General features: G+C 41.7%; 1 protein-coding gene across 1 annotated transcript in view; it reads right to left on the bottom strand.

The window, feature by feature from the left end:
- ANXA3 (annexin A3) overlaps positions 1-12380 on the bottom strand; it is a 77282-nt gene that overhangs the window by 37864 nt on the left and 27038 nt on the right. Inside the window, exons 3-4 of the mRNA XM_068975305.1 lie at positions 9735-9822; positions 96-190 (exon numbers count right to left, since the gene is read on the bottom strand). Of these exons, the coding sequence (XP_068831406.1) occupies positions 96-190; positions 9735-9822 (183 nt within the window). The remainder of the gene's footprint in view (positions 1-95; positions 191-9734; positions 9823-12380) is intronic.

The raw sequence follows: 12380 nt of genomic DNA, 5'->3' as shown, positions 1-12380 counted from the left end.
CTGAAATAAAAGATCTGGGGGCATCATCACGTGGGAGCAGCCCTGATCCATCAGTGATTAGCTCACTACTGCCTGTTATGTTACGGAAACCGTACCTTTCCACATACTGCTTGATATTCCTTAGCAATCAGCTGCCGTTGTGCATTCGTCCTCTCAGTCAGAATGCTGATCAGTGTTTTCTCATCGGTCCCTAAATGAGACAAAAATAATTGTATTCACCATCAACCCAAATATGCTTAATGTATCTGTCATGAACAAAAGAAAGATGATTAACTGTCTGAAACAGATGCAGAGAGGAAGGCATTTTAATTTCTAATTTCCAGGTCTTATCAGGTTGGCATCTTTATTTCTTTGATTCCCTCACTTTGAGGAAAGAAAATTAACTTTATTTGGATAGTTTTAGGGGAAGAAAGCCATCATGGCTCAAATATTCCCTTCCAGACATCAGACAGAGGAAGAACCACAAGGATCATGCCGCTTTTGAAGTAGGTTTTCTTTCATCTTTGTGAGGTTCAGTTACTGTCATTTCACCTTCTATCTTTCTCTTATCTCCATATTTGGTATACAAAGTCATTTTTTTTTCTCTAGAAAAAAGGAACTGATGCTAATTGAGAACCTACCACACACTAGGCACCTTTTATTAATTGTCATAGTTAATACTGTCCAGGGCAGTAGGTATGATTAAACTGTTTTAAAGACAAAGATGTAAAAACTTAGGAAACACACCTCATTTGCCAAAGTCATGCGGCTTTTAAATGGCACAGCAAGAATCTGAGCCTTAATCCAAACCTTTTAGTCCAAAACATGTGTGTCTATGTCCACTGGTCCATACATGTCTCAGGCATTTCAGACCCATATACTTAACTACCTGTTTTAAGTACAAATAAAGGGCTGATGTTCAAGCTGGATTTAGAAAAGGCAGAGGAACCAGAGATCAAATTGCCAACATCCGTTGGACCACTGAAAAAGCGAGAGTTTCAGAAAAACATCTACTTCTGCCTTATTGACTATGCCAAAGCCTTTGACTGTGTGGATCACAACAAACTCTGGAAAACTCTGAAAGAGATGGGAATACCAGACCACCTGATTTGCCTTCTGAGAAATTTGTATGCAGGTCAAGAAGCAACAGCTACAACTGGACATGGAACAACAGACTGGTTCCAAATAGGGGAAGGAGTATGTCAAGGCTGTATATTGCCACCCTGCTTATTTAACTTATATGCAGAGTACATCAGGAGAAGGCAATGGCACCCCACTCCAGTACTCTTGCCTGGAAAATCCCATAGGCAGAGGAGCCTGGTAGGCTGCAGTCTGTGGGGACCCGAAGAGTCGGACAGGACTGAACGACTTCACTTTCACTTTTCACTTTAATGCATTGGAGAAGGAAATGGCAACCCACTCCAGTGTTCTTGCCTGGAGAATCCCAGGGACAGGGGAGCCTGGTGGGCTGCCATCTATGGGGTCGCACAGAGTTGGACACAACTGAAGCGACTTAGCAGCAGGAGCAGCAGCAGCGGCAGCAGAGTACATCATGAGAAACGCTGGGCTGGATGAAGCAGAAGCTGGAATCAACACTGCTGGCAGAAATATCAATAACTTCAGATATGCAGATGATACTACACTTATGGCAGAAAGTGAAGAACTAAAGAGCCTCTTGATGAAAGTGAAAGAGAGAGTGAAGAATAAAATACTTAGGAATATATCTACCCAAAGAAACTAAAGACCTATATATAGAAAACTATAAAACACTGATGAAAGAAATCAAAGAGGACACTAATAGATGGAGAAATATACCATGTTCATGGATTGGAAGAATCAATATAGTGAAAATGAGTATACTACCCAAAGCAATTTACAAATTCAATGCAATCCCTATCAAGCTACCAGCCATATTTTTCACAGAACTAGAACAAATAATCTCAAGATTTGTATGGAAATACAAAAAAACCTCGAATTGCCAAAGCAATCTTGAGAAAGAAGAATGGAACTGGAGGAATCAACTTGCCTGACTTCAGGCTCTACTACAAAGCCACAGTCATCAAAACAGTATGGTACTGGCACAAAGACAGACATATAGATCAATGGAACAAAATAGAAAGCCCAGAGATAAATCCACACACATATGGACACCTTATCTTTGACAAAGAAGGCAAGAATATACAATGGAGTAAAGACAATCTCTTTAACAAGTGGTGCTGGGAAAACTGGTCAACCACTTGTAAAAGAATGAAACTAGATCACTTTCTAACACCGCACACAAAAATAAACTCAAAATGGATTAAAGATCTAAATGTAAGACCAGAAACTATAAAACTCCTAGAGGAGAACATAGGCAAAACACTCTCAGACATAAATCACAGCAGGATCCTCTATGATCCACCTCCCAGAATTCTGGAAATAAAAGCAAAAATAAACAAATGGGATCTAATTAAAATTAAAAGCTTCTGCACAACAAAGGAAACTATAAGCAAGGTGAAAAGACAGCCTTCTGAATGGGAGAGAATAATAGCAAATGAAGCAACTGACAAACAACTAATCTCAAAAATATATAAGCAACTTATGCAGCTCAATTCCAGAAAAATAAACGACCCAATCAAAAAATGGGCCAAAGAACTAAATAGACATTTCTCCAAAGAAGACATACGGATGGCTAACAAACACATGAAAAGATGCTCAACATCACTCATTATCAGAGAAATGCAAATCAAAACCACAATGAGGTACCACTTCACACCAGTCAGAATGGCTGCAATCCAAAAATCTGCAAGCAATAAATGCTGGAGAGGGTGTGGAGAAAAGGGAACCCTCCTACACTGTTGGTGGGAATGCAAACTAGTACAGCCACTATGGAGAACAGTGTGGAGATTCCTTAAAAAATTGCAAATAGAACTACCTTATGACCCAGCAATCCCACTGCTGGGCATACACACCGAGGAAACCAGAATTGAAAGAGACACATGTACCCCAATGTTCATCGCAGCGCTGTTTATAATAGCCAGGACATGGAAACAACCTAGATGTCCATCAGCAGACGAATGGATAAGAAAGCAGTGGTACATATACACAATGGAGTATTACTCAGCCGCTAAAAAGAATTCATTTGAATCCGTTCTGATGAGATGGATGAAACTGGAGCCAATTATACAGAGTGAAGTAAGCCAGAAAGAAAAGCACCAATACAGTATACTAACACATATATATGGAATTTAGAAAGATGGCAATGACGACCCTGTATGCAAGACAGGAAAAAAGACACAGCTGTGTATAACGGACTTTTGGACTCAGAGGGAGAGGGAGAGGGTGGGATGATTTTGGAGAATGGCATTCTATCATGTATACTATCATGTAAGAATTGAATCGCCAGTCTATGTCTGACGCAGGATACAGCATGCTTGGGGTTGGTGCATGGGGATGACCCACTGAGATGTTATGGGGAGGGAGGTGGGAGGGGGGTTCATGTTTGGGAACACATGTAAGAATTAAAGATTTTAAAATTTTAAAAAATAATAATAATAATATAAAAAAAATAAAATAAAAGCTACATGAAAAAAAAAAAAAGAAAGAGAGAGTGGAAAAGTTGGCTTAAAACTCAACATTCAGAAAACTAAGATCATGGCATCTGGTCCCATCACTTCAAGGCAAATAGAGGGGGAAACAGTGAAAACAGTGACAGACTTTATTTTTGGGGGCTCCAAAATCACTGCAGATGGTGACTGCAGCCATAAAATTTAAAGATGCTTGCTCCTTGGAAGAAAATCTATGACAAACCTAGACAGCATATTAAAAAGCAGAGACACTACTTTGCCAACAAAGGTCTATTTAGTCAAAGCTTTTGTTTTTCCAGTGGTCATGTATGGATGTGAGAGTTGGAGTATAAAGAAAGCTGACCCAAGAATTGATGCTTTTGCACTGTGGTGTTGGAGAAGACTCTTGAGAATCCCTTGTATAGCAAGGAGATCTAACCAGTCCATCCTAAAGGAAATCAGTCCTGACTATTCTTTGGAAAGACTGATGTTGAAGCTGAAACTCCAATACTTTGGCCCCGTGATGCGAAGAACTGACTCACTGGAAAAGACTCTGATGCTGGGAAAGGTTGAAGGCAGGAGGAGAAGGGGACAACAGAGGATGAGATGGTTGGATGGCATCACTGACTCGATGGACATGAATTTGAGGAGGCTCCGGGAGTTGGTGATGGACAGGGAGGCCTGGCATGCTGAAGTCCATAGAGTCGCAGAGTCAGACACGACTGAGCGAATGAACTGAACTGAAAGAGTTAATGCGTGTCTGGCATGAAAATGACCTCTACGTCACCATTTTCTTAGTAATTAAGTATTAAGATATTGTTGGAAGTGGTGTCTACCTACTCCTTTGTGGTAGAGGACTACCCCTGGGGTGGGGGCTGTGAGTTGGCTAGAATGGTATAAAAGATCAGTTGGAACTCAAGGCTCATCTTCCCCATGTTGCGTGATCCACACACGCCTTGGTCCCATTTGTCCATAGCAGTGGTGCCATGGACCATTCACTCTACGTGAATGATGGGGCAAAAGAAAGTGTATGTGACTAGCTGCTGGGCCTGCCAGTGAAAGAGGCTGCCCCGGTGGATCTCTGGTCTTGTATTCTCTGTGTAGTTAAGGAAACAGAGTTAGATTAAATCCTCACTGTGCTCTGTGAATCTGATTATCAACTCGGACCTGTCATGGCCTCTGGACCGATGCATGACTGAGCACCTAACTACAAGTATCTCAAACTCAGCTGCTCCAGGGTGCATTCATTCTATTTGGATTCTATCTGCATTCATTCCCCTGGATTTTATTCCATTCTGTTCATTCTATTCTACTTCCTCTCTAACTTGTCTTTCATTCTATGTTCCCGAGTCAGTGATACCCATATAGATACAGCCATCCAAGCAAAGATGCTCAAGTCACCCTATCCTGCTTTCCCTTCCCTGCTCTTTACGTTGTAGCAATCAACTGAATCTCTTGAATTTGTCCTCTTTTCTGCTACTGTGCATTCAACATATTTTACCTGGAAACTTCAGTAGCCTCCTAACTTGATCCCATTATAATTCATACTGTAGAGTTCTGCCTAAGTAAATTTTTTAAACACATCATATCAACAATGATTTTTTAAACAGATCATATCAATTCCTTGATAGAAATCCTAAAGATTCTCTGTAATCTTCAGGGTGAAGCTTAAGCTCCTTCGCTTGTGTACCAGTTTCTTTGGACCTAGCTTGGGCTTCCCTTGTAGCTTCGTTGGTAAAGAATCTGCCTACGATGCAGGAGCCTGGGTTTGATTTCTGAGTTGGGGAGATCCCCTGGAGAAGGAAATGGCAATCCACTCGAGTATTCTTGCCTGGAGAATCCCATGGACTGTAGCCTGCCAGGCTCCTCTGTCCGTGGGGTCGCAAGAGTCGGACACGACTTAGTGACTAAACCGCCACCACCAGCTCTTGCTTCATGTCTCTGTTCTAATTTCCCACCTCCTTCTCTGCTTCTCTATACCTTATGCCACAAGACATCACATGTAGGTTGTACATCAGGCAATCTCTCCTCTCTTATTTCTGCAAATGCTCAAGACCAGAAATTAAACCAAGATGCCTCATGGTTCAGAGGCTGGATCTCACACGCCCCTAAGGCAAATGCCACCTCAACACCTGGTTTTACAAAGGAAAACCTCCTCAGAGTGGATCTGCAAACCTGTGAAGAAACATAATGTAAAGAAAGAAAGACAACAGAGAGAATTTAAAGACCATTAATGCATTCAGTTTGACAATAGCCTCATGGAAAAGTCTATTCAACACTGTGTGGAAATAGGGAAACAAGAGGTAGATAAACAAATAACTTTCATTTAAAAACAGAAAAAAAAAACCTAAACAGGCAGAAATACTATAATAATAAACTGATATAAAACCTTAATAATATAATTCATGAAACTTGACAAACTGACCCTAAAATTTATAGGAGAGGGCAAGGAGCCAAGAAAAAAAACTCCCGGTTTACTAGAAACTAGTGTCACTATAAAATAATAATAGCAGTTATGACAATGTTGTATAAAGACGGGGAGAGGCAAATAGACCAGTGGAATGTAACAGAGAGCAGAAAAATAGCAAAGCTTATGAGACAGTGGTGGCATTACAAATCAGTGTGGAAAGGATGAACTCTTCAATCGATTGCACTGGGACAATTGCATAGCCACATAAAATCAAATTAGATTTAAATGCCATTCACAAGCATTTACTCCAGGCAGATTAAAGATCTCAATGTGAAAAATAAGATTGTAAAATCTGGGGGAGAAAATACAGCAGGGTATCTTTATGTGCTCACCACAGAAAAGACAGTAAGTATAAGTTATTACAAAAAATATTGGTAAAGTTAATTTCACTAAAATTTAAAACTTCTATTCGATTAAAGTTACTGTAGGCAAGTGAAAAGGAAATCACATTCTGAGAAAAGATGTTTTCATGGCTTGTAATTAAAAAAAAATGTTTCATACCCAGAATTTATTTTAAAAAATAAATTTAAAAATTATTTCTTGCCAAGCCAAAGAACACAACCCAACTGAAAAATGGATAAAAGGTATGGAGGAGTAATTCATGGGAAAGGAAGCCAATAAACAAGAAAGGATGCTTAACTGCATCAGTAATGAGGGATAAGAGAGAGGAAGGAAATAGAATGAGGTACAATTTCAGACCCACTCTACTGGATGACCATAGCAAGTATGGATGAGACTACTGGGCAAGAGGAAGTCTTATACATTGCTGGTGCTGTGTGTGTGTTCAGTCGCTCAGTTGTGTCTGATTCTTTGCGACTCCGTGGACTGTAGCCCACCAGGATGCTCTGTCCATGGGATTTTCCAGGCAAGAATACCGGAGTGGGTTGCCATTTCCTTCTGCAGGGGATCTTCCTGACCCAGGATGGATGGAACCTGTGTCTCTTGCATTGGCCGGTGGATTCTTTACTGTTGTGCCACCTGGGAAACCATATTGCTGGTAGGAATGCTAATTTGTAAATTCATTTGAGAGAGCAGTTTGGCAAAATTTCTAGTAAATTTATATTCTAGAGAGATGCTAGCAAACATTCACAGAAGACATAAGCACGACTATTCAGTGCAGTACTTTTATACTGTAATAGAAAAGAATTGTAGGCAATTTAAAAGTTCCATCACTATTTCCATCTTACGACATAGTAATTCAATAGACTACTCTGCAGTTAAAATTAATGAACTAGAGCTAAACATATCAACATGGATAAATCTCAAAAACATAATGTTAAGGGATAAAAAATAAGTTGCAGAAGAATACCTACAGTAGGATTTCAATTTATACTGTTTGAGCCCATGCAAAACAATGTGTACACATATATGGAGTACAGAATTAAAAGTTTCATGGAAATATATTTCTAATTTAGAATGTTGTTTATCTCTAGAGAATAGGGTGGGAATGAGATCCAGACAGAATCAGAAGATACTGTATCTGTAATGATTCATGGTGATAATGATGATGACTGTTGATAGCAGTGATGGTCATGGCAGTGTTTGAAAGTGAAAGTGTTAGTTGCTCAGTCAGTGTCCCACATCGGTAGGCCGTTCTTCACCACTAGCGCCACCCGGGAAGCCCATGGTAGTGTTTAGAAGGAAATAAACATGGCAAAAGTTTTCATTCCAATCCCAAAGAAAGGCAATGCCAAAGAATGCTCAAACTACTACACAACTGCACTCATCTCACATGCTAGTAAAGTAATGCTCAAAATTCTCCAAGCCAGGCTTCAGCAATACGTGAGCCGTGAACTTCCAGATGTTCAAGCTGGTTTTAGAAAAGGCAGAGGAACCAGAGATCAAACTGCCAACATCTGCTGGATCATAGAAAAAGCAAGAGAGCTTCAGAAAAACATCTATATTTCTTCTTTAGTGGCTATGCCAAAGCCTTTGACTGTGTGGATCACAATAAACTGTGGAAAGTTCTGAAAGAGATGGGAATACCAGACCACCTGACCTGCCTTTTGAGAAACCTATATGCAGGTCAGGAAGCAGCAGTTAGAACTGGACATGGAACAACAGACTGGTTCCAAATAGGAAAAGGAGTACGTCAAGGCTGTATATGGTCACCGTGCTTATTTAACATCTATGAAGAGTACATCATGAGAAACGCTGGGCTGGAAGAAGCACAAGCTGGAATCAAGATTGCCAGGAGAAATATCAATAACCTCAGATATGCAGATGACACCACCCTTATGGCAGAAAGTGAAGAGGAATTAAAAAGCCTCTTGATGAAAGTGAAAGTGGAGAGTGAAAACGCTGGCTTAAAGCTGAATATTCAGAAAACGAAGATCATGGCATCTGGTCCCATCACTTAATGGCAAATAGATGGGGAAACAGTGAAAACAGTGTCAGACTTTTTTTTCGGGCTCAAAAATCACTGCAGATGGTGACTGCAGCCATGAAGTTAAAAGACGCTTATTCCTTGGAAGAAAAGTTATGACCAACCTAGATAGCATATTGAAAAGCAGAAATATTACTTTGCCGACTAAGGTCCGTCTAGTCAAGGCTATGGTTTTTCCTGTGGTCATGTATAGATGTGAGAGTTGGACTGTGAAGAAGGCTGAGCGCCGAAGAATTGATGCTTTTGAACTGTGGTATTGGAGAAGACTCTTGAGAGTCCCTTGGACTACAAGGAGATCCAACCAGTCCATTCTGAAGGAGATCAGCCCTGGGTGTTCTTTGGAAGGAATGATGCTAAAGCTGAAACTCCAGTACTTTGGCCACCTCATGCGAAGAGGTGACTCACTGGAAAAGACTCTGATGCTGGGAGGGATTGGGGGCAGGAGGAGAAGGGTATGACCGAGGATAAGATGGCTGGATGGCATCACTGACTCGATGGACGTGAGTCTGAGTGAACTCCGGGAGATGGTGATGGACAGGGAGGCCTGGCATGCTGCGATTCATGGGGCTGCAAAGAGTCGGACACGACTGAGCGACTAAACTGAACTGAAACATGGCAAATATTAAGACTGGATAAAACTGGGTTCCTGGGCTTCCCCACTGGTCCAGCGGCTAAGAATCCGCCTTGCAGTGCCACGGTCACTGGTTCAATCCTTAGTTTGGGAAGATCCCACGTGCCGTAGGGAAACATGCCCCACAACTACTAAAGCCCGTGTGCCCTAGAGCCCATGCTCCACAACAAGAGAAGCCACTGTAATGAGAAGCCCTCCCACTGCAACCAGAGAGTAGCCCCGGCTCGCCACAACTAGAGAAAGCCAGTGCACAGCAGCGAAGACCCAGCACAGCCATAGATAAAACTAAATAAATAGAAACTTAAATACCTCTTACAGGTCATGCCTATGCCCACTGACACTCTCCTGGTGTTGTGAAAGCACGGTACCCTGGAAGAAACCTGGTATTTCAATCATGGGTTTGAATCCCAGCTCTGCCACTCGTGTATGACCCTAGGAAAATGACTCACCACCTCTGAGCTGCAGTTCCCCCATCTGTAAACTAAAGAGAATAAAAGTCTCCACCTCAAATGATTGTCGTGGAAAACACACACACACACACACACACACACACACACATAGACTGGGTACCCTACACTTTTCCTCTTCACAAGTTTTTAAAGTGCCTTACCATTTCTCTAATTAAGTAAAAAAGGCAACTTGGGCAACCTGAACCTATGCACTTTTAGCTTTAATTCCTGATCTGCTTCAACAGTAAGAAAGAAATTGTAAAGCATTACTCACCAATTCCTCTGATGGCCTTACGAATCGCTTCAGCATCCACCGATGGGTTAAAGCCAGAATGATCTCTTATGGTCCCTCGCTTTCCAACCTAGAAAGAAATCACCGACAGTCCCACCAGTTCAAAGTGACATCTTTACTTATATTACATATGCATACTCCCATATGCCTACTGGAACCACATAACAAACCCATAATTTGCACACCTTATCATCACTTCAGGGGCGGTTCAAGACTCTCCTGGCTTAGATATGCAGGCAACATGACAACTACCCCATATAAAAGGCCTCTCCTTTTCTGGGTAACAAATTGAAAGTAGAAAACATTTGTTCCCTAGAGCAATGAATTATGTCAATTGTGGTAACTCTGAAGAATATCTGCTTAAAAGCTGCATCTTCATGAAAGCGATGAGAAAGCAGGAATTTCCTGCATCCTCTGTTTTCATGGGATTATACAAAGCTCTTTACTGCATCTCATGGAGAAGTAATTGCGGCTCACAGGCCTCAGGATGTTTTAATTAATGTTGACCATCCTCCCTGGAGAACCCTACCCACAGGATCCATAAATGAAAACCCCATTAGGACTGTCTGTTCTTAAGCTTTGTTTAATGGAAATACAATTGTGGCGAATAAATTCTCTTCTGAAGGCTCCACTGTCATGGTCTTCAGGAACAGCATGGAAATGAAAACATGCCATAATACTAATTTTAAGCACATAATTTAAAATTTTTTCAGTAAGCTGGGAAAGACTATTCTATAGAAGGAATAAAATTTATTAAAATTGCTTAAGAGAAATTGAGAAAAATCCAAGTCATACTTCTATGGCATTTCTTAAATCTCTGAATAAAAACTTGTCTATAATAGTACTGCTTTCTTTCTAAACTGATCTTCCCATCCTATTACTGAGTAACACTGGCTCTGTTGTCTTGTGTTACGATGTTTCATTTAGCATCTCCTGAAGCGTTTAGTATTTTCATGAAAGGACATTATCTTGTCATGTGAACGCAAATGGAAAATTGATGTCCTGACAGTAAAAAATGAGAGTCTGCTGATTCAGTAGATTTGATTAATTTGTTTCAATACAATCCAACATCATTTTACCTTAAGGTGTCCAAAATAGAGTTTTGATACTAAAAAAGTAAGTACAGGACTTCCCTGGTGGTACAGAGGATAAGGATCTGCCAGCCAATGCAGGGGACGCAGGTTGGATCCTGATCCGGAAAGATTCCACATGCTACGGAGCGACTAAGCCCATGGGCCACAACCACTGATCTTGCATTCTAGAGCCTACGAGCCGTAACTACTGAAGCTTGTGGGCCTAGAGCCTGTGCTCCACAACAAGGGAAGCCACTGCAGTGAGAAGCCTGAGCACTGCAACCAGAGAAAGCCCACACCGCAATGAAGACCCAGGGCAGTCAAATAAATAAATAATAATTTTTGGAAAGTGATTATACCAAGTTAGAAGCTAGTCACGAATGTACCTGATCGAAACCACCTGCAAGGAATCAGTCACTTCAACATAATCTTTGGAGAATTCTCTTTCTTGAAGACTTAGTAAATATTTTATGGATTAACCCACAGCCAATTGACTTCATTTCAGTTCTAGTCCTTTGTGAACTTTTGTGTTTATCTTATCTGTCCACCTTTCCTGTGTGGCATTTTAGAAGAACCATCACAATACTGGAGCTTTTGAGTGCTTTGTGACTGGCACTATGCCAGGCATTTTTAAAATCCACTAACTATATAACCTGTATAATGGTCCCAGTGAGTAAGAATGACCCATGTCACATAAGAGAGACCAAGAATTAAGAAGATTGGCGATAATGAGAACCTACTGTGTAGCTCAGGGAACTCTACTCAGTGCTCTGTGGTGACCTATTAACAAATGGGAAGGATATCCAGAAAAGAGGGGATATATGTATGTGTATGGGGCTTCCCTGGTGGCTCAGAAAGTCCGCCTGCAATGCAGGAGACACGGGTTCCATCTCTACGTCGGGAAGATCCCCTGGAGAAAGGAATGCCAGCCCACTCCAGAATTCTTGTCTGGAGAATTCCATGGACAGAGAAGCCTGGCTGGCTACAGTCCATGAAGTTGCAAAAAGTCGGACACAGCTGAACAACTAACACTTTCACTTTCACTTTTCATGTTTATGTATGGCTGTTTCACTTTGGTGTACAGGAGAAAGTAACACAACATTGTAAAGCAATATACTCCAATAAAGATTAATATAAAAAATAAATTAAAAAAAAAAAACAGCCAAACTGGGGCAGTGGGGGGCGGGGCGGGGCGGGGGCGGGGGCGGGGCGGGGGGGGGCGGGGCGGGGCAGTGGGGGCGGGGCAGTGGGGCGGGGCAGTGGGGGCGGGGCGGGGGCGGGGCAGTGGGGGCGGGGCAGTGGGGGCGGGGCAGTGGGGGCGGGGCGGGGGGGCGGGGCGTGGGGGGGGGGGGAGAAGATTGGAGAATTTGCCCAAGTCCACACAGCTAGTTAAGCAGCAGAATCTGAACCTGAAATCTGTCTTGACCATTGCAGCCCTTTCCTTGTCTGTCTTAAAATGCAGTCTCTGCACCACCTGGGCTGATTCTTCTGTGAAATAAAATTCATTTTATGGCAAGACAAGTAAAATTTACACATAAAAATTTCTCTGCCCTTT

The sequence above is a fragment of the Capricornis sumatraensis genome, chromosome 7 (assembly GCF_032405125.1).
Source record: "Capricornis sumatraensis isolate serow.1 chromosome 7, serow.2, whole genome shotgun sequence".
Taxonomy (NCBI): Eukaryota; Metazoa; Chordata; class Mammalia; order Artiodactyla; family Bovidae; genus Capricornis; species Capricornis sumatraensis.
Note: the sequence above shows the minus strand (reverse complement) of the source record. Positions and strands in the feature narration are given on the sequence as shown.